The sequence below is a fragment of the Rhipicephalus sanguineus genome, chromosome 7, assembly GCF_013339695.2.
Source record: "Rhipicephalus sanguineus isolate Rsan-2018 chromosome 7, BIME_Rsan_1.4, whole genome shotgun sequence".
In the NCBI taxonomy this organism is placed as follows: Eukaryota; Metazoa; Arthropoda; class Arachnida; order Ixodida; family Ixodidae; genus Rhipicephalus; species Rhipicephalus sanguineus.
This window is the reverse complement of record NC_051182.1, coordinates 124704144-124727269: the sequence shown is the minus strand read 5'-3', so window position 1 is coordinate 124727269 and position 23126 is coordinate 124704144. Positions and strand designations below refer to the sequence as shown.

The window sequence follows — 23126 nt, the reverse complement described above, 5'->3', positions numbered from 1 at the left end:
TGGGCTCGAACGCTTGATTTCACAAAAGAAATAGCTCTAGCCTGATTCACTGCACGATTGCCCTCTTTTAGGGACGAAGCACCTTAGGGTCTCGGCGTGCATCGTCGTCTGCTCTCGTGACGGTCGATTTTCTTGAGCGCAAGAGAGGGCGCCACCGCCTCAGCGCCCGCCGTGTGGCGAGAGAGAGCGAACGGTGCGCGTTGACTATGGAAACGCTCTTTCTGCGATGAACGCCGAACTACCAGCTCGCAAGGAACGAGAACACGCTTTCGCCCACGAGAGACAACGCCGACGCAGGCAGCGTCTGCTATCGAGTGTTTTTTTATTGCGGTAGCAGTTATATGGATAGTCTCAATGGGTTTTTGCCGTCGCCGTTGCCGTCGCCGTCATGTCCCGTATGATGTCCAAATTGATAAGATGCTCCTGCGCATAGTATGTTCTACCACGGGTAAAAGCGCGGGAGCGGGGGACACGAACGCGGCTGAAGCAGAGATCAAACGAGCCGGCCCATTTCAGTCGCTCGGAGGGTGCATGCGATACCCCCACTCGGGAGGCCTGCCGTCGAAGCAGACAGGAAACGCCCCTCTCGTGCTTAACGAGCATGAAAAGACGCGAGGGTGGGGGAGGTGTCGCGCGAGCAGAAACTTTGAATCTAAGGGCGCGGTCGCGATCGCTGACGCGCGTGCTATCTCGACAACCATCACAGAGGGCGGCTCGTATACCCTTCTACGTGCTGCGCTCTCAAAGCGAAGTGACGATGCGGACAGAGCATCTCTCCCTGGAGCGGCCGTATTCTCTTACACCAGCGTTTTGTAGTTACGCGAGATCGAATACAAAACAGTTAGCTGCCAGCCTCACTTCATATAACACTACAATTTGTTGCTATCGCATTTATTGCTTCGCCCTTCCGGTTAAACTGACTTAATTTTTTACAGAAAAAACCGACTGCTCGCGCTGCACAATCGTTCACCGGCCACCCCGTATTGGATCGTGACCTGCAATGAAGTGCCGGTGGGAGATTTTTCTTGTGCACAGTTGAGCAATAAAGATTCGCAGCGTGCGCGTTAACTAAAAGCGGACTGCGGGTCTCTGGGACTGATCGGAGCCCCCAGTTTTAGGGGCGAAGCTCCTTGGGGTCTCGGCGTGTCTCATCTACCGTACGGTGTGCGTCGTCTGCTGTAGTGATGGTCCATCTGCTTGATTAAAACTGGTTCAGCGCAAGAGAGGGCGCCACCGCGTCAGCGCTCGCTGTGTGGCGAGAGAGAGCGAACAGCGCACGTTTTGCTGTGGGAAACACCAGCGCACACTGGATGCTTCGCCCCTCCCCAGGTTTCACGTTAGTGGAACCGAACATCTTTGTCTACATGCCCCTTCGCCACAAAATTTTTTGTCCCTCAGCCCACGCTTCTCAATGAGGCCCAATCAGCGGTTACCGGCAGAAGTAATCAAATCACAGCAATCACAATCGCGCAGTATCATTGCATCTCAAGAAAAATGACTACACTGCACTTGTCATTATTCATGCTTTGATCAAGACAATAGTAAAAGATGACAGAGAGCTGAGCTAGTTGATAGGTGTTCATGTTAAAAGGACGGCATGCGTGAGAACACCGGCACGAGAAAGAAGTGAGGACACCGCTAACGCAGGCGACTGTGATGTCCTGACTTCTCTCTTGTGCCCGTGTTCTCACGCATACCGTCTTTTATCATATTAAAAAGACACGCCCCTGGACGCACATGTCTGAACGTGGAGCAATAAATTACAACGTGTATTATGATATGTTCACCCGCGATAAAACAGAAACGTCACTGGCAAACGCACTTTTGAATGGTGCCGATACAAAATACAAGCACAGTGTCATGGATATTACGAAATAAATTATAAGAGCGCATTTAAACTACGCGGACGCTTGTTTACCACTGACCACTACACAGCGGGCCACAAAGCGAAAACGTGTTACCATTATCCCTCCAGCAGTGTCTGCCCTTCTACGGGATTAATTTTTTTTAAATAGCGTTTACGTTAAGTTCATGACAGCGTCAAATTTCGTGAGATAGGCGGAACGTTCTTGTTGCACCTTTTCTCGCCAGAACAAAAGAATTTATGGAGTCCAGTCGTCGTAGCAAGCCTTCGCTTTGATATTGGGAAACACGAACAAGCCCATCGACCAGGCCGGCAGGCTGATAATGGTGTACCACAGTTCTTCGGGCTTAGGATCCGGAGGGTCGGTTTCGTCGCCGCTGGACCAGGACAGGGTCTCGCCATTCAGGTACACCTCGGAGCCTCCGACATCCGAGGCCGGCGTGAGAACCCAGCGAAGCTGTTGCTCCCACTGCCTCCGAGATCCGGACTTCTTCAGCTTGGCGCCGGTGTCGGCGAGCCGAACGCCGTACAGGGCCAGGCCACCCGGGTAGTTACGGGCGCAGTGGACGTAGATGCGAGTAGCGGGATCCTTGAGCTTGGGCCCATCGATGGTCAGGACTTTCTGGCCGACGTGCTTGGCGAGCAGAAGCGACACCCAGTAGTCGGCCGTGGGCTTGGCTCCTTCGCCAGCTTCGTTCTTGGCAACGATCATGGATTCGGCCGTTGTTCCAAGTAGAGAGTCTCTGAGTACCGCCGCGACGCCCCTCTTGGAAGCTGCGCCGAAGGCTCCGTCCAGGCCAGCATGGACGCGAAGGTTCCCGAGACGCCCTCGACGTAACCGGGAGTCGTGGAGAGAGACGTCAGCCAGATCCTCGTGATTCGAGGCGCTGCCGTCTCTACAAGGGCCTGCACGCTCTGTAGCTGCGAGTCGAAGCGTTCCATGACAGCCGGGTCCAGGAGGTCCTTGACGGTCACGTTGGAGGCGTCGTGGAGGACGTGCCTGAGGGACACGACGTCGACGAAGCGGCCCCGGCCCTTGATGAAGCGTTCCAGATAGCGCAGTCCTGCACTGCGCAGGGTCGACACGCCGGGTCCGACCAGGGGCGCAGGGTAGAAGGAGACCAGGTCGCGGAGGGCCTCGTACTCGCAGGCGAGCGCGTACGGGCTGGGACCTGGGCCCGGCCAGTTTTCGGCCACGGCCTCTCCCAGCTGCCACATGAGCTTCGAGGTGAGGTTGTGGCGTTCGCTGAAGCGCATCAGGAGGGCGGCGTCCCGGAGGTCCCAGCGTCCGAAGACGGGCGACGAAGGTTCCACGTCCTCGAGTCGGTGGGCGTTCAGGCTGAACAGCAGCCGCCAGTCGCAGCGTTCGACGAAGTGGTTCAGGGCGATCCACTCGGAACCCATGAGAGGAAACCGCTCGCGGCTGTTTGTGCTTGCAGTGCGGAGACGGCTGCGCTGAACGACGAACTGTCGACTGCCTCGAGTAGACAAGGAGACGGCAAATGTTAAACGACGAGTAACCGAACGAGGCGTTATGAAGCATGTTGCATAGCGACAACGTTTCTTAGTGCATACGTTAAAGGTCTCGTCAAACGATTGTTCTCTGTTGCTCTTAGGTGGTTACCTTAGGGTACAGTACAGTGATCTATTTTGGTGATATTTCCTAAGAAGTGTGAAGACAAGACTCTTCGCTGACTGCCTGTGCTCTAACAACCACGAAAACAAACATGTGAATTTCATCGATTTGTACTACACGTCAATGTAAACTACATAGTTTAATTGTTTGGGCTGCATAAGCTTCATAGTTCACTCACTCTTGCCGTTGATAGTGAGGGAGCAGCGTGAACTGTTGAATCTAATAAATGGGTGACACTCATTGTCCGCATGACACGACAAGACTCATTGTGTGCATGACACGACAAACCACGGTAGCGTCTGCTAGGCGAAGCACGTGGTTCGTCGTAGCCATAGTTGCAACGACGTCAAAAAGAGCGGTGGCAAGGTACTGTGACGCCACCATGAGGCGAGACTTCCGGCACGTCTCTATAAGACGGGCGCGGTGATTGGGAACGGCCCTTGACATCAGCGGGAGAGTGAAGTGCGAAAGGGAACGTTTCTTGTCGTTTTCTGCTCGAGTTTCGAACTTTGTGATAAGTTTTCCTGCACCAATTTCCGTAATTCTTTTTGCGTTCGTCTCGGCCTTCATTACTACACGCATTCCAGTGCTAAATAAGGCAGTCGCAAAAGCGTCGCAGGGCCCCCTTTAAGTATAGCGACTGATGGACCCCGTGCGTTTTGAAGCCGCTTGCCACCTTGATTAGTCAACGCGATTTGCTTTAGTTGACTTGTAAACGAAACAAGTAGAACAAACACGGCGCTAGCTGGACGATATACTTTCTGCAGTGTCGACCAGTGGTCAATATATATAAGTCCTGTTTTACTTGGCTGTTTATTCGTGTCGTAAGACAGTTTGCTCTTTAATATTGTTACTTGATTCGACTGGTTAGGAATGCTTCTCCAAAATAAAGCGCGAAAGAAAACAACGAGCAGTAATTCACATCTACGCCGAGTCCTTGGCTTTTGTTGTTCGCGCAGCGCGCTGATATTTCACCATTTTCACCGTGGTTAAATTGTTCTGAATGGCCCAAATTGCTACCTTATTATAATTTTTATTTCACGGCAACGTAACAGTCCCGATGTCTCGAAACTTGAACAAGGTTATGCTTTGTGTACTGCTTGACTTCGATTCTTTATTTACAACGCACACCCCAATCTCCATTATCGAAAGGTAAATTCTAAAATTTTAATGAATATTCATCACATTTGTGATTATCGCGAAACTATACCTCTTCCTGTAAAGTTCATGATCAGCAAAAAAAATCTTTTTTTCGAATCTCAAATTTTAAATGACTTAAAACAGTCGTCGCTAGAACACGGTGTTATACTCAGGCATAGGGTGAATTCAAATCCTCAAGCATTAAAATTCCCATCGGCACACCCCATAAACCGCCTCTGGAGTTAAAAAATTCATGAGCTCTTACCCTGTGGGAAAATGCGGACGAGCGAAGCTTGGCGTGTGTCTTTTCCTTTTCCTGACTTTTGCTTCCTTGTGCCTTTCTTTCCTTCTTTCTTCCTATCGCATTGCGCAATGACCCCCCTAACTTTTTCCCTTCCTCCATGCCGGGAATCGGCCCTTCATCCACGCGCTTAGCAGCGCAACACTTCAGTTGCTACATGCAACGACGACGTCAAGCGTTCAGGCAAAAACGAAATTTGGTAACGTCAAATGACCAGTCATCTCGATAATCTCGATAAAACATCAGATTGCCACATCAGAAACGGCTGATAGCCAACAACTCAATGATCTAGAGAGCATCAAATACTGGAAAACGGCGCATCCAAATACGCATGTTTCAGGCGCAACTTATATTTCTATTTTCTTTTTTTTTTTTTTTGCTGTCACACTCACAAAGCAAACGATACTCGTGAGGCAATACGAGCGTCGCTTGAAAAATAATTAAACTCAGTGTTTTTACACACCGAAAACAATGACATCATTACAGGTCACGCCGTAGCGGGCGACTATATACCCACGAACATTCACCATCCGTGGTTCGTTAACGTGCGCCTAAATCGGAGTAGACGGGCGTTTTCGCATATCGTTCCCCATCTAAGTGCGGTAATCGAACCCACGCCCTCTGACTTAGCAGCACAACGCCGCAGCTGCTAAGACATTACAGAGGATATGCCTGTTGAAATCTACACATGGCCCAATCTGTAGACACTGTCAGCATAAAATAAAATAAAAATAACTCACAATGTCCCGTATGCACTCGCCTAAGACGACTCGAAGGCGAAAGCCTTCTTCTTCTTCATCTTCTTCTCAGTTGATGTACTGATCCCCCCCCTCCTTCTCTCCCCGAAAACTCTGGGCCCTGCCTCCAGGATCGGAGGCATTGGAAGCTTTCTGCATCTCACCTAGTTGTGCACTGCCTCCGCGACCGGTCCACCATTGACCATGAGATGATTTAGTGTGATGTCAGCAGGTGACTTCATGTATATGACGTCATAGCGACGTTATGATGACGGCACTAATAATGGCGATTTGTGATGTCATGATGACACCACATGGTGACGTCATCATGCTGTAATCTCTGATCACGTGTTGCAGTAACCACGTGATCCGTAATCAAGCCGTAATCTCTGATATTGTGTTGACATTAAGCTCTAATCTCTGATCACGATACGCCACATGGTAACGTCATCAAGCCGTAACACTGATCGCAAACGATCTGTGATCATTCGTGATCAGAGATTACGGCAAGTTCGGGTTGACGACGCCGCCGACGCCCACTTTTCGTGTTTGATGAGGCACCTAAGGCTTTCGCCTTAAAATATAACTCCTTGTAGCTCTGACATTTGACACACCGCCTTCACATTCGTGTGTTCTAGAAACGACAAGACAAGATAAAACTTCTTGCAGAAAGAAAGTCATGATTGAGACGAGTAGTGCTGCTCGTCTTACAATAAATGTCAAGTTTTTGCCTCTCGCACCATGTGCAGGTCGGAGCAGATAATGTCCACCGGCGGCACGTTCGAGAAACGCGTTTGGAGGCCATTCCCTGAGTTGAATGCCAAATGTGAACAGACTGCCCGCCGCCCGCTACGACGTCGCTGCTACTGCGAGTTCCACGGCGCAGACGTGAGCAAAATTCGAAAACGATCGTGAGGGCACCGGGTGCACAGAAGGAAAACGGATAAAAAATTTTTGTTGGTTTTGGATTATTTTCGTCAAAGAGCGGTTGTTGAGAAAAACGCCCTGGCACCGATGATAAGAAAAGACGAACTACAAGGACAGCACGAAATTTCGTCTCAGTGATTTGAAAAAAGAAAAAAAAGCTTAGGAGTCCTTTCCCTATTGGGAATCTGGGGAAGAGAAGCTTGGGGTGTGCGTGCCTGACTTGTCTTTCTTTCTTTCTTTCTTTCTTTCTTTCTTTCTTTCTTCTTTCTTTCTTCTTTCTTCTTTCTTTCTTCCTTTCTTTCTTTCTTTCTTCCTTTCTTTCCTTCTTTCTTTCTTTCTTTCTCTATTTCTTTCTCTCGTTCCTTCTTTCTTCCTTTCTTTCTTTCTTCCTTTCTCTCTCTATTTCTTTCTTTCGTTCCTTCTTTCTTCTTTTCTTTCTTTCTTTCTTTCTTTCTTCCTTTCTTTCATTCCTTCTTTCTTCCTTCCTTTCTTTCTTCGTTCTTTCTTTCTTCCTTCCTTCCATCCTTCCTTCCTTTTTTTCTCTCTTTCGTTCCGTCTTTCTTTCTTTCTTTCTTCTTTCTTTCTGTCTTTCTCCTTCTTTCGTCCCTTCTTTCTTTTCTTTCTTCTGATCCTTCTCTCTTTCGTTCCTTCTTTCTCTCTTTCTTTCTTTCGTTCCTTCTTTCTTCCTTCCTTTCTTTCTTCCTGTCTTTCTCTCTTTCTTTCTTTCATTCCTTCTTTCTTTTCTTTCTTTCGTTCCTTCTTTCTTCCTTCCTTTCTATCTTCCTTTCTTTCTTTCTTTCGTTCCTTCTTTCTTTCTTCCTTTCTTTCGCTCTTTCTTCCTTTCTCTCTTTCGTTCATTCTTTCTTCCTCTCTTTCTTTCGTTCCTTCTTTCTTCTTTTCTTTCTTTCTTTCTTTCGTTCCTTCTTTCTTCCTTTCTTTCTTTTCTTTCTTTCTTTCGTTCCTTCTTTCTACCTACCTACCTTTCTTTCTTTCTTTCGTTCCTTCTTTCTTCCTTCCTTTCTCTCTTTCTTTCTTTCTGTCTTTCTTTCATTCCTTTTTTCTTTGTTTCTTTCGTTCCTTCTTTCCTCCTTCCTTCCTTTCTTTCTGTCTTTCTCTCTTTCTTTCTTTCTTTCTTTCGTTCCTTCTTTCTTTTCTGTCGTTCGTTCCTTCTTCCTTTCTTTCGTTCCTTCTTTCTTCCTTTCTTTCTGTCTTTATCTCTTTCTTTTGTTCCTCCCTTCTTTCTTTTCTTTCTTTCGTTCCTTCTTTCTTCCTGCCTTTTTTCTCTTTTTCTTTCATTCCTTCTTTCTTCCTTTCTTTCTCTCTTTCCTTCTTTCTGTCTTTCTTTCTTTCCTTCTTTCTTTCGTTCTTTCTCTCTTTTCTTCGTTCCTTCTTTCCTGCTTCCTTCCTTCCTTCCTTCCTTTCTTTCTTTCTTTCTTTCTTTCTTTCTTTCTTTCTTTCTTTCTTTCTTTCTTTCTTTCGTTCCTTCCTTCTTTCTTCCTTGCTTCCTTTCTTTCTTCCGTTCCTTCTTTCTTGCTTTCTTTCGTTTCTTCTTCCTTCCTTTCTTTGTTTCTTTCTTTCCTTCTTTCTTTCTCATTGCACGCAATGCTCCCTCCTAATTTTTCCTTCCTCCATGCCGGGAATTGGACCTTCATCCACACGTGCTTAGCAGTGCGACGCTTATGTTGCTACAGGCCACAATGACGACCATCAGTGAAACAGTGAAATGGAACAATGAAAGGCAACAATGAAATGTGGCAACGTGAAACGAGACGTGACCTCGATAAAAGGACAGGTGGTCACATCAGAAAGAGGTGATCGCCGACAAGCCCATGATCGAGAGAGCATTAACTGTTGAAAAACTGCGCACACAAATACGCAAATGACCAGCGCACCTCCGAGGGCCTTATTTGCATAGACATGCAATTCCGTACGCTCGCCGGCGCCAGCTTTTTTCGCGAACTATGCCGCCGCCGCCCCCACCGAAATCTGCAACTTAGAGAAGCTTCGATGAATTTTTTTTTTTTGCGTTGCAACGGAATTGAGCAGAAATTTATGGCCACAGCATAGCCAACGACGGAGGCAAGTGCCCAGCATTACATTATTTTAGTTGACCAGGAAGTTGTGGCGTCCTTAACTGAAAGTAGCGCGTGCGAAATAAAATCTGTTCGCAATGCGTTTAATGTTATTAAGCCGAAAGCCTTGTTTGTCTCATGGAGTCAAGAAATTTCGAAACTCGGTGAGACATTGCGTGACGGCGACATCATTACCAATGATGAAAAAAAAAAATCTAGGCAATAAAAGTCGGTCAAAAGTTACGTGATACTTAAGTGCATGCATGTATGGATGGGGGCCGACGGCGTAACGAAAGGCTCGTAATGTCAGTGTAACATGACGTCATCAAGGACGTCATAACATGATGTCACGTGGTGACGTAATCACACATCGTTGCTTGTTCAAAGGCGGGCTGATCACGCAGGTAGTGCACAACCATGTGTAGCGCAGAAGGCTTTAGAAGGAGGAGGGGGGAGATTGATACATTGGCTGAAAAGATGGCTTTTGCCTTTAAGCCGTGTTAGGCGAATGCATAAAAGATTGTGCGAGTTTTTTTTTTCAGTTTTTTTTTCCTTTAATTACGTGAACTACAGAATAGTGTGCTTAGTTTATGAATGCTGCCATCCTTTTTGTTTTTCAAGTCACTAAAATGGAGGGTTAAGTCGACAAAAAAGAGCATTTTCGATACCCGCTTACTGCGCTTAATCCATGGCAAGTGCTAATGCTATACATAACTTGCAACTACGTCACACCGCGGAACTCTGGGATGCGATCTCGGAGTGCGCCGCCATCCCCGAGCACATGGCAACAGACGACACGGAGTCACGCTGGGCGACTCTCGCATTTCCCCGTCAACGCCGTACGTCACAATGGCGATTTGTACGATATTCGACTGCCGCACAAGAAATAAGTACATCAAACGAAAAGGGTCCAGACACGGGTATGTACACTAGCTGTTTGCCAAAGGTAAACGCAAACCAGTGTGACTGCACGAAAGAGCTGTCCGAGAAGCGGAGAAGCACATGGCTTGCGCGCATAAACATGCAGGGAAGACCTCAAGAGTCAAAACACAGACCAATGTTCGTGTATGCAGGCGTCACTTCATAACAGGCAACTTGTGTTTCCAAATCCCCCTACCGTTTCGCTTAGAGTATCCACGGGCAGTTGAGTGCTCAGTGCGTTGTGCGCGAGGTGAATGCCGAAAGGTGACACACCGAATTGAACGCAGCGAACGCGCCTTGCTGACCATGGTCGTATGCATCAGTCGACTACGAAATCTGCTTGGTTTGAGCGCCGTAAATTGCGTGCGGCGAAGAACGCCGCTGTAGGTGAACGTGCAAAGTTGTATGCCAGGTAAATGATATTGTCTACATGGGTAACCGTCGGCAGCAGGCCTGCATCAACAGCGGCTTGTGCGCCAACAGGTAGCTCATAGGGATCTACGCAGACGCAGAGGGCTATTTTTAACGCGATAGAGTCAAAGAGCTCGTTCCGCAGAAATTCCGGTGCCGGCGTCGGTGTCGGCGTCGTTGGTAGTGAGCGAAAAATCAGCGTTGTCCGTGACCGAAACATTGAGAAAGATGCTTATAAAATAAATACTAAAAATCTTTGGTTCGGGTGAGAACCAAACCTAGGCCTTCTGCGCAGCAAGCAGGTGTTCTAGCGCAGATCCACGTCATTGCTTAAAACAACTTCGAAAAAAACACTATATGAATGTCACGTAGTGGACGGAGTCTCCTTAACACATGTAATAATGCGTGGCAGAAGTGTAGAACTGCGCCAGGCGTCAAAACATGTGAATTGCGCAAGGAGTGGGTGTTTTAAAGGCCCACCCATTACAAAGCGCTCAGACGTACTTAATAATCATCAGCTGCGAAAGCATTAGCACAGTTAGCAGCTGCGTAGGTTCGCGTGTTGCCTTACAGACGCGTAGTGGGCCCTTCGCTGATTCGCAAAAGGAAGCATTATAGCGTAGTGGGCACTTAAGAACTGTACTTGCAGTAGGCATTCTAGGATAGTTTGAAAAGGCCGATGTTAGGCCCACAATCGTTCGTTTCCTTACGGCACGGTTGAGGCATGCACTGAGAACCGAAGCCAGGCTAGCAATTGAGAAGGCGATGTGCACGGGGCCCAATCACGCTATCGCGTTCTACTCTTGAAGTCGAAGCTCAAGCGTCCTTTAAGTTTTTTCTTCGAACGCGCGGCTTACTTTCGGTATGATCGCGAGCGCGCAAGCGGGCATGTGGAGACATCGCGCGGCGGCCACCGTAACTATGCAGCTCACGATGCTCAAGTCAGCCAATGGCCGTGGACTTTGGCTTTATGGCGCGGTCATTTTGGTTTATGGCATCCTTTGTCGTGAGAACAGGGACCGAATTCTAGCTGACCTTGACGATTGATTGTAAATTCCAGGCCGCGTGCTGCGCTATAATGTTTGGCTCGCGTGTTCTCAGGAGGCTCGACTAGCGATCGGCCGCGTTTTCTGACCATGCTGAAAAAGTGCTGCAGGACCCCTTTAAGTCGGTTACAACCCTAATAAAACTCGGCGGGTCCCTTAAGCATCCGCCTCAGTCGGCCGAAGGCGAATGCCATCGTCATCTTCTTCTTCTTCTTCGCAGTCGATGTACTGAACCTCCCGCGCACCCCTACGAAAACTTTCTGCAACTAACGCGGATTTGCAATGCCTCCAGGATCGGGGGCATTCTAAGCTTTCTGCACCTCATATTGTTTTGCACTGCCTCCGGGATCGACCCAATTGTGACCAAGCAGTGGCGTCATGTGATGACGTCAAGTTATGTGACGTCGCAGTGACCTCACGATGACGTCATACGGTGACGTCATGGCGCGATTATTTTTTGCATCACTCGTGCTGATGCCGCCGACGAAAAACGCCGACGCGGGACGCCGGTCAGTAATAGCGTTTGATGAGGCATCTCAGGCTTTCGCCATTTATAAATTTAAGCTCCGCCCGCAGCCGTCGCTGTGTTTCCCAGAGAGAATTTGCATAGATGGCCTATCCAATCGCAGTTGCTCATTTCCGTGACGTCGAGCACCTTCCGCGTATTCCAGGTAATTGATTCTCCCATACAGACATATATTGGCGTCGCTGTCATTCAGCCGCAAAGTTCATCAACCTGGCTAATTTCAGCAAATATCCCGACATCACTGCTCGGCCAATCGTAACATTTTATGTAGGGACGACGAACTTTTAGTTCATAATATGCGTAGTGTTCCAATTTACAGAGAAAAGGTTCTTACCGTTGGAACGGAAACTACCTGGAATGACTGTCTTGCACAGATGAACGGCAGGCGCACCGCGGAGCTAATATCATTTCTAAGGTTGTAACAAACTATAGATACCATACTATGAAAGACTGGTAAGCTGTCCCGAACGAAAGGTTAAACGACCGACAATTATACCACATGAAATTTTATTGGGTACTGATAATAATGGTTCACATCACCGTAACTGCATGAAGAAACGAAATACATACACGAATGCCCAGGTACCGTCTGTGTGGTTGCACTATGTGCCACCATGATAGGTTACTACCGTTACTACCAGCAAATCGTCAGAAGGAAAGGACATCGCCCATGCGTACCTACCACATGAAATTTTATTGGGTACTGATAATAATGGTTCACATCACCGTAACTGCATGAAGAAACGAAATACATACACGAATACCCAGGTACCGTCTGTGTGGTTGCACTATGTGCCACCATGATAAGTTACTACCGTTACTACCAGCAAATCGTCAGAAGGAAAGGACATCGCCCATGCGTACCTACCACATGAAATTTTATTGGGTACTGATAATAATGGTTCACATCACCGTAACTGCATGAAGAAACGAAATACATACACGAATACCCAGGTACCGTCTGTGTGGTTGCACTATGTGCCACCATGATAGGTTACTACCGTTACTACCAGCAAATCGTCAGAAGGAAAGGACATCGCCCATGCGTACCTACCACATGAAATTTTATTGGGTACTGATAATAATGGTTCACATCACCGTAACTGCATGAAGAAACGAAATACATACACGAATACCCAGGTACCGTCTGTGTGGTTGCACTATGTGCCACCATGATAGGTTACTACCGTTACTACCAGCAAATCGTCAGAAGGAAAGGACATCGCCCATGCGTACCGCAAATGGAGCCAGCTCACATGGTCTGGTCTACTACATACCACTGTAAGAAAGCCTCACAAATTCTATGGTTAACCCTGCGAACCAGACAAAGCATTTGTTTAAAGTGTCGTCCTTGTGACTTGGTCCAGGCGTTTGCCGAGAAACCAACGATCAAAGCATTCGTCTTTCATCGAAGTACACCTTCAACTTCTGTGGAACATAACAAACACACCTTTTTTTTCTTTTACATTGCATAGGCGTGTGCCATGATTAGGGTCACAAAAACTCGCAGGGTCCCTTGCGCATTCGCTTGACGACTAGAAGGCAAGAGTCAACTTCTTTTCCATCTCAGTCGATGTACTTAAGGTCCCTCCATAATTTTTAAGGTAGCGACATCTGCCGCGCGCGCCACCTAGAAAGTTCCTGTAGCAGACGACGCCCAGGTTAAAGCACGGCATTCAGCTGGTGGAAAAATATCTGCACATGCTAGGAAATAAAAGCTACTGATGCCTGACTGTAATGAAGGCCGAAATAAGTCCCCAAAATGCTAAAGCTGTGCCTTTATTTCAAATAAACATTGAAAAAGAGAGCGGAAAAAATGTTTCATCGCCTACATTTGGCATGTTTACATCTCGTTTATTCGCGCTCGTATTACATTGCATTTGGAAACGACTTTCTCAACATGTTGTAAAACTAAGTTAACAACGCGCGCAGAGATAGAAAAGTCTAACAGTAGAACTCACTGCCGAAATTTATGAACTTTTATCGCTATAACAATAATAATAATTGCTGGGGTTTTACGTGCCAAAACCACGATATGAGTAAGAGGCACGCCGTAGTGGACTGCTCCTGTAATTTCGCGACTACCTGGGATTCTATTACGTGCACTGAATACGCGCCGTACACGAGCCTCTAGCATTTTCGCCTCCATCGAAAATGCGACCGCCGAGGCCGGGATCGAACCGCGTCTTTCCGGTCAGCAGCCGAGCACCGTAACCGCAGTAACTGTCTTACCACGGCGGCGGACAAATTTTGATCGCGCGCAACACAATGCGGATATCTGTCGGCGAGTTAGTGCGCTTCCCTCGCTTTATTTACTTGCATGCTAGGTTCGTACTGCATGACCTACGTCAGCGGGTTCATAAAGCACTAGAATGAATAATCTCGACAAATGTGGGCCATCAAAACCAGCGCGCACGAATAAAATGCTATTGCAGCTCGGCACATGCACGCGTATGCTTTTTCTTGCGCCTTTGTGTCGCGTTACTTACCTCGCATAGTCGTGCAGTGGCCGACGGTTCGAAGTCTTTCCGTCCAATTCTGTGCAACCACACTTTTCTTCTGGTTAGGTTCTGTTTGCCCCGCGGGATGCAAAATAACTTCTTGCCGTCTTCCGTCCGGTTTCGGCACCCAAACGCGCAGCAACAAGGCATATCGGACTTTCCAGAACGAAATCACCGCACAACGTGCATAGCGGAACAGGCGAAGCGAGCGCTCTCCTCCCGGGGCGCGGGAACCTTCATGGCGGGGCAAGGTCACGTGTCACAGATCAGCCTATCGCGGGCGCCGTCGGCTTCATGAAAGCTTTTCGATACTTTTGAATTTATTGAGGGACTTTAGATGTACTGATCCTCCCCCGCCCCCTTCCGAAAGCTTTCTGCACCTAACGTGGTTTTGCACTGCCTCCGTGATCGACCCAAGTTAGACCAAGCAACGATGTCGTATGGTGACGTCATAGTGACGTAACTATGAAGTCGTATGGTGACATAATCACGTGGTGATGATTTCTGCCTCACTAGTGTTGACGCCACCGACGCGGGACGCTGACGCCGCCGACAGCCAATTTTCGCGTTTGAGGAGTCCCTAAGGCTTTCGCCTTATTACCCCAGTCAACGGTAGGAAAGTGGATTTGAGATGCCTTTTCCAGCAAACGCTGCTCAATCTGCGATCATGCCTAATGGAATAGGTTATGCGATCTACATATTCAAGCGAAGCTTGTTGTGAGTTAGACTGCGGTGGCGGCCACGGCGCCGGCGTTGTACGCGCAAAACCCGGCGCCGGCGAGTTTACAAAAATGCGGCCCTCAAAGGTGTGCCGGTCACTTGTGTATTTGTATGCATCATTTCCGGATAATTAATGCTCTCTCGATTGTCGGCTTATCGGCTATCAGCCGTTTCCGATACGACAATCTGATATCGGGGCCTCTGTCATTTCACGTTGCCAACATTTCATTGTTACCTGAACATGAAAGCATGAGCTTCATTTTTGCCTGTAAGAACTGAAGTCTTGCGCTCTAAGCCCGTGAACGAATAATAATAATAATAATAATAATTGATGGGGTTTAACGTCCCAAAACCACGATATGATTATGAGAGCCGCCGTAGTGGAGGGCTCCGGAAATTTAGACTACCTGGGGTCCTTTAACGTGCACTTAAATCCAAATAGACGGGCCTCGAGCATTTTCGCCTCCATCGAAAATGCGGCCGCCGCGGCCGACATTCGATCCCGCGACCTGCGGGTCAGCAGTCGAGCACCGTAACCACTAGACCACCGTGGCGAGTACACGCGAATGAAGGTCCAATTACAGGCATGGAAGGAAGGACCAAGTTAGGAGGGAGCATTGCGCAATGCAGTAGATAGAAAGGCAAAAAAGTAGTTCAGCCACGCACACACCAACATTCAGGAGCATTCCCATAGGAAGGGCTCCTGAATTGCGTTTATTAATGGCACGCCATTATTAGTGGCACGAGATAGAGCGACACCCTTGTCTTTCTACCAAGCACTTGCGGTCGAGCTTTTACTTCCTGTTTTCGCACGTGGTTTTGCACTGCCTCCAGGATCGGAGGCATTGCAAGCTTTCTGCACCTCGTGGTTCTTGCACTGCCGCCGTGTACGACGTCATGTGATAGGCGTCATCATGTGACGTCACGTTTACGTGCCGTCATTTTGACGTCGTGATGACGCTGTGGTGACGTCACCAGTTTTCGTCAGTCTGTGGCGTCGTGATGACGTCACGTGTATACGTCATGAAATGATGGACCGTTTTTGCATCACTTGTATTGACGCCGAAGACGCCGACGGTCAATTTTCGCGTCTGATGAGGCATGTAAGGCTTTCGCCTTAATATTTGTTAATTCTTACGAGAACCGCGAGCAGCAAAACTTCCACTATTTAACACTTCGCAAAACGCATTACCATCGACTGTCTATAACTCCGTAAAACTTACATGATTTGATACCAATGTTCTGAAGACAAAATTAAAAGTGAGTGAAATAGTCTGAATAAATTATATTGCACTTCGTAGCAATTAATTGCGATTACAGCGCAATTAATTTCCTAATTATCGTTCACTCAGGCATGCTATATTTCTTCATAAAGCGAATTCAACGGCCCACTGAAATTCCACACGACAGTTATCTGCTGGTGGTAAGCGTTCCTAAAAAGCTAAAAAAAATTTAAAATAGCTGCTCAAACAACCCTCGTCCAGCATCTCCTTAAACACGGTACTGCCTTCATAAAAATAATTGTCGGGGACGTCCCATAACCACGATATGATTACGATTGACTCCGTAGTGGAGGGCTCCGGAATATTCGACCACCTGGGGTTCTTTAAAGGGGCCATGACACGGTCGCTCAAAGATTTGTGGTTTTCAGCGAAATCTAGTAGTAGAGGGTCTATTATGCCTATACGGATTTCAAAAGTGGGCCGTAAAAGACTATTTCAGTGCACTACAAGACCTAGAAGTCGCCGGCTGTTAAGCCCGCCCGCCGCCGGCGACCGCCATTTTGCTATGGCGCGTGTGACGTCACGTGCAGCACGGAACGAAGCCGTCGTCTTCTACCAAAGTTTCAACCGCTGAAAATCGTTCAATTTCAGTTGCAAGCTCAAGAAAGCTCGAATATGTCGATGTCACGAGCAGCTGAGCACGGAACAATATCGTTCGCCGCAATGCAGAGGCTTGCACAGCTAGCTGCTTGTTACGTCACGGCTCGCGAGTGCACCAGTGTTGCCTGTCTCTCGGGCCGGTCGTGTGTTTATAAAAATATTCGATTATAAATTAAGTGCTCGACCAAATGCGCTAAAATTTCGCCAGCTTATTTGTGAATGCACAAGGATTGATCCACATAACACAGAAGATTATGGTGGAAAATTGGGTGTCATGGCCCTTTAATTAACGTGCACCTAAACCTAAGCCCAATGGGCCTCTAGCATTTTCGCCTCCGTCGAAATGCGAGCGCCGCGACCGGGATTCGATCCCACGATCTTTGGGTCAGCAGCCGAGCGCCATAAACGCAATATCACCGTGGCGGGTACGGTGCTGTCGTCACCAGAGCGATCGTGCGTAGCAAGATATCTCAATCACAAGTGATATAAAGGTATCGTGACAAGAATTAGCTCCGTGTTTTCGGTCTCTCCCTTGCCGATAGTGCGGAGAAATGGCAGAAGTAAACTCGTGTCTCCAAACTGGGACGCCGTTTCGCAAAAGGGTTAAAACAATGTCAACGGTAGCCGCACAGAGGCTGCATCGCTGCACGAAATGCCTCGCACGCATGCAAAACCAGCGAGGAGGGGGAGCTGCGGAATGCGCTCGGCATATCGAAAAGGCCTGCGACTGAGCGCATATATTATGCACGAACCACGCCCGGTCACCAGATGTTCTTTGGTAGGTTCGCAGGCAGAGATAAGAGAGACTACGAAGAAAGAACGAAAAAATAGAACACTCGGACACCTTGTCCCCGCGTATAGGCAAGCGATAAACAAGGGCAACACCAGCAACGTGGTCTCAAAGCGTATTACATGACTTTTGTCTGGCTCTTAATTGATATGCGTAAGTATGAGCGCGTTCGCCTGGACCTGCAGCTTTCGTAACGCGAAGCCGATAAGTAACACTCGTTAGGAAAAAAAAAAAAACGGGGAACAAGTTTGCTGCCATTGCCGTGGCCCCGTTGTCTGCTTTGCTCGGAATGCGCGCGTTTAGGTGTAGAGCTCTTGTATAGCAAGAGTGAAAACGATCCGTATCGTGTAGACCGCGAAATTCTTTGTTTTGTCTTTTTCGAACAGTAGAGGTAACATTTGAGCAGTGCAAACGGATTCTCATACCGTCTGTATATAATATAATGGCAAAGGTGACGACATTCGCAAAACTGTCCGTGAAGTTCAGACGCAATGTGCCCGACTTTCGTCGTGCACTGCAACAAACGAAAAGAAAAAGTGTCGCGTTATGTATGCAGCGCTAATATGAAATAATTCCAAATAGTGATTTTGGCGTATTAAGCTCGCTGTTACTCGGATCCACCGACCGCCGACCTCATTTCCTCTCCCCAACTGCGGAACAATGGGAGGCCCTTCTCTCCAGCACCGACAGAGACGTCCAGACACGTTTTCTGGAACGAGCTGAAGACGTCATCGAGCAGCACAGCCTGGCAGCCTGCGTGGCTTAGCCTCCCTTGCCTCTCACTTCATCGATTGATAAACCTGATACTCACTATCGCTAAATCTATTCGCGAAGTAAGCTTTCTGTACAAGTGAGCATGCAAATATGTAAATGTTAAAGTGTAGACTTATTTCGAGTTTAACACGGTTCGTCTCAGAAGTCACGAAGCGGGCGTCACTAGAGAGCACGCCGTGGCGACTGACCTGAAAAAAAATCACACCATCTCCGCTAAAGGGGACCATGAGGCGATGCGAAGCAGCGTTTCGGCATGTCGAGCCCGCGTTTCAGAGGGGAAGTGGAGAGGGGAAGGGGGAGTGGCGATGGAGAAAGTGGGAGATGGGAAGGGGAGAGGGGAAGGGGAGATGGGGAAAGTGGGAGAGAGTGTGTGTGGAGAGGGTTCGCGCATGCGCAGTAAGGGTGGCCACGCCGAACACCACCACCACCACCACCGGTTTGAACTCCGCCATAAGATGCTTCGCATCTAAATTATATGGTCTACGGAAACACTTTCTAGTTGGTGGATCTTCTGTATCAATTGTATGCTTAGCAGCGAGGACACAACCACAAGAGGAACACACATACGTACAGGACAGGCGCCCGTCCTGTCTGTGTGTTCCTTTCGTTATCGTGCTTGTGGTGCAGAATAGATTATTAACGCAAAATGGCTTGACATCCATGCAGAATGGCATAAGACTGTCAAGGCGCGATGGAATTCTATCGCAGATTACAATACTAAGAACACTATTAGTAACAGCTTCGGCAAGGGGTTTCCCAGCGAGAGAGGAGGGGAGGTGGTTAGCACACCCAGTGCCAGCCACTTCTAGTGGTTAAGAATGTGTAGTTGCTGTATCTGTCCTTTCAAGAGGCCTTGCGCAGTTACACAAGTAGGCAAACAAGTTCTCGAGAAATAATAGCTAATACAAACATCGGAAGTATCTGTACGCCTACGGTTACCGACTATCGGAAAGCCAAAGAGTGGTGATGTCAGCATTATTATACTGGTAGCGCACGCATATACAGATTGTGTTAAAATGTATATACTTGCCTCGCGAGGCTAGTCCCCCTTCGTCCGTTCCGCCGCGACTAGAATTCCCGTCCTCGTCTCCCTCTACGAAGTAGAAGTGGTCGGTCTCGTGACCCGCAAACCGAAGGACGGCCGGCGCCAGCCCCCTCAGCAACAGCACGAGGCTATCGTTGGCCGGTCTCTCCAGTAGAGGTCTCCACGAGCCGGGCTTGCCCATTATCGACGAGTTCATGCCGGCCCCAAGAAAGCCCACGTCGTCCAAGACGTTAACGACTTTGCCCAGGTCGATATTGAAGGTGGGCACGCTGTTGTCCAGGTCGTCGAACAGGTCGCCCGACAACAGGACCGCCAAGAGGACGACGAAGATGACGGCACCGGAAGTGATGAGCAGGCAAGCGTTGAGCTTGTACTGTTTGGGAGCAGCCGCAGCGTCGGCAGGCGCCTCCAGCGGCTCCACCCTTTCGGGATTCGTGAGCCACTTCGCCGGCGGCTCCCAGGTCTTCGGCGCCCTCGATAATCTCCTCGTCCATTTCGGGATAGCGGACTCCTTCCTCCTCCGTGCTCTCTTCGTCTTCGGGCTTCCGGCGGAAGAAGTGTCGCAGCGTTTTCCACCAGGAACTGGACTTCTCGACGGGAACCGCAGCTCCTTCGAAAACAGGACCGTGACCAGCATGTCCCCCAGTGAGACCAGCGGTGGGCGCTGCCGCCGCTCCGTGTGGCTTCCTGCCGGGCTTGGCTTCTGGCTTGCCACCACCGGCCTTGTCGCCGTGCAACCTTGTGGTCCTTCTCCGGCTTGTGTGTTCCTGGTTCCGGTTTCTTGTGCGCCTCGTCCTTTCCGCCGTGCTTTGCCGCTTCCGGCGTGTGGCCCTCCTCGTGGTGCTGGGCACTTCCGCCATGTGGTGGATGTTGATGCGCTTCCGATTTGTCATGACCTTCGTGGTGCTTGGCGGCACCGCCTTCGTGCCCTTTCGGATGGCCGTGCTCGGCCTTGCTCTGTAGCATGTCCTGGAACTTCCGGTACTCGTGCCTCTCTTTCGGGCTGGCCACCCAGCTGGCGACGCTTTTTTCGGTCGCCTTCCCCGCGGTCTTCATGAGGTTCGGCTCGTCTGCCGCCATGTGTTCGTGCTGCTTCTTTTCCTGCTTGCCCTTGGATTCCATGGCTTCCTTCAACATGGCGTCGAGAAATTCCTTGGATTCTTTCTGCGATATCATGTAGAAAGAAGTAACGTTAATTGGCTTGCAGCTGCCCAGCGCCACGTTGAGTGCTAGTTAAGGCAACACTGTCTGTAAATGAGCGTGTGTGTCTGTAAAATAAGCGTACTGTCTATAAAAGCGAATGATCGACACTCTTGTTTCTCTTCCAAGCACTTCCGCTCGGGCGATTCCGGTTTTTCGAATATTCAGAAAAGGTCTTACAAAAAAAAAATAAACTGGTATGAAGTCTATGGTTTACCCAAATCGGTGGTTTTTCAAGGCAGCAGTTGCTTCCTTGAAGAAGACAAGACCATTTGTCAGAACGGTGGCTTCATCGACACCTCTGTTCAATAATCCTTCAAATTTATTTAGTGTCTCGTGAGATCATATTATTTCGCCTGTGATTTCCTTAGCGTGAGCTAAAGGGGCTGTCTACTTTTTTTCAACTTATACTGGACCACCAGTCGCAATATGCTGCTTCGCCAGGGTACTTAATCTCTTCAAGCCTCCATATTCTTCTGCAATTCTGACTAATTAAACTTGAGGATCCATCAGTCAATTGCGTTGTCCCCACTTCCCCACTGAAGCTCCCTGCCCCTCACCTGGTGTTGCATTAAACTCTATGATCGACCCACCCTTGACGAAACGACGATGTCATCTGATGATGTCATAACATGGTGCCGTTGCTACCGTCACTGCGCGTGCCGTACATTGCACGCCGCCGCTCGGTCTCGTCACCTTTGTTACCATTTGTGTTCACACCGACGCCGGTCGACGCAGCGAGAGCACGTCGACCGAGAGCACGTCGTGCGTGTCATGCGTGACGCGATATCCATCTCATCAAATAGCACTCATACTCTTCATACAGCCATGTCATTCGATGACAGTTTCAATCATAATACTTACCCATGGTATGTATAAAGCTTCCTCCTTAATAACGATAAGCGGACCACAGACCGAGGCGGATTCCGCCTCTTTCGCGATGCCACGGCGCATGCGCCCTTCGCCTAGCGGAAAAGTCGCGCAACGCTCCTTGATCTCGGAGCTGCTTTCACTCTGGCGACACCGGTTGTCCCAGACCACGGCCACCTGGATCGGGGCGCACACCGCCGCGCGCCCCGATCCAGGTGGCCGTGCCCAGACCCTACCAAAACCCTATCAAAACGGCAGAGGGCAGCACTGGAAAATGATAAAGGCGGTTTTGCCATTTTTTTACACGTACATGTGACGTCGGCTTGGTGATGATCTTGCCCAGCTGGTCCTCGACGAACTCATTGAAGTCGTGCTTGTTGCGCTTCTTCTCAGGGCGGCAGAGTGTGCACCTCCTCGCGGCCGAACTTGACCTTGTGACCGGTCTCGCCGCCACCCTTGCCCTCGGTGTGCCGGTCGGGGCTCCTGTGATCGTCGCCTCCGTGATCCGAGGCCCGCTTGTGCGCTGTCGTCAGCGAGTCCCGGCGCTTGAGCGCTGGCTTCAGTGGCAGCTCCGTAGCGCTCTTGTGATGCTCGGGCTCCTTGGCACCTGAACCGAATTCAGTATGCTTGGTTCGCAAGTCTTTCTCATCTGTCTAAAGCCCTTCAATGAGTTCACACGTTACCCGCAAGTAATAATTATCGCTAATTGTTGGGGTTTAGCATCCCAAAACCACGATATGATTATTTGAGACGCCGTAGTGGAGTAAGTAAGGTAAAAAGTTGGGCGAGTTGGTGTTGGTTCATGATAAACGGAAGGGCGCGATAATACGGTACACAAGGAAGAAGCGCGTCGTCCCGTGTCCATCTTCTTCCTTGTGTACCGTATTATCGCGCCCTTCCGTTTATCATGAGCCGTAGTACAGGGCTCCGGAAACTTCGACCACCCGTGGTTCTTTAACGTACGTGCACCTAAATCTATGCGCACAGGCCTCAAGCGTTTTCGGTTCCATTGAAAATGCGCCCGCCGCGGCCGGGATTTGATCCCAAGACCTTAGGGTTAGCGGTTGAGTACCGTAACCACTAGACCACCGTTGCGGCGTAAGTTACCCGCAAATCAGCGTTTAGTTAGGGCTTGTTGCAAGCAAGGAGGTTATACTAAAACTTGTGGAGTGGCGGTCGCGCATACCTGCCTATATGGCGTTCTTACACCCAAAGAGGTTAAAAGAAAAAATTGCACCATCTCCCCGAAGGGAACGCTGATGGGATGCGAAGCAGCAGCGTTGCGCACGGGTGGCGTCACGGGTTGAACGGCGCTAACGCGGGTGCTGCGGTGAGCACTGGAAGATTCGTTTGAAGCGAAACTCGGTGTAGCGTTTACTGGTGTAAACGTTTGTTTGAAACGCAGACACGGGAGGTGAGCGGGCGTTGGAGCCGGCAGCTGCGGCGCTCCGGCGGGTGAGGGAGAGTGACGTACGCGCGCTCCTGCGAGGGAAGCGTGCGAGGGGTGCGTGACGTCAACGCCCAGCTGCGGCGTGCCCTACTTGGCACCGCTCCAACACCTGCGCCGAGGGAAGCGCGTTGCCTCGCGTTTGTGCGGACGGACGGACAGCGTTACACAGGCTATAGTCAAAGAGCTGCTACGCATTTAAAAGTTTCAAGAAGGCATACAGAAATGCTGGAGTGCAACCTCTTGCATCGCCTTACTGGCTAAAGTAAAGCCAGCGCTTGCACACTCTCCATAACGTCACCATGCCATTTTAGG

At 49.2% G+C, this 23126-nt stretch overlaps 1 protein-coding gene across 1 annotated transcript; it reads right to left on the bottom strand.

The window, feature by feature from the left end:
- Positions 1 to 2055: 2055 nt before the first annotated feature.
- On the bottom strand, positions 2056 to 20027 carry LOC119400889 (uncharacterized). Its single transcript, XM_037667783.2, has 2 exons — positions 19276 to 20027; positions 2056 to 3338 (listed from the first exon to the last, which is right to left on the bottom strand). Exons 1-2 carry the CDS (start codon positions 19929 to 19931, stop codon positions 2573 to 2575), a joined length of 1422 nt encoding a protein of 473 aa, XP_037523711.2. The 5' UTR covers positions 19932 to 20027; the 3' UTR covers positions 2056 to 2572.
- Positions 20028 to 23126: the final 3099 nt, after the last annotated feature.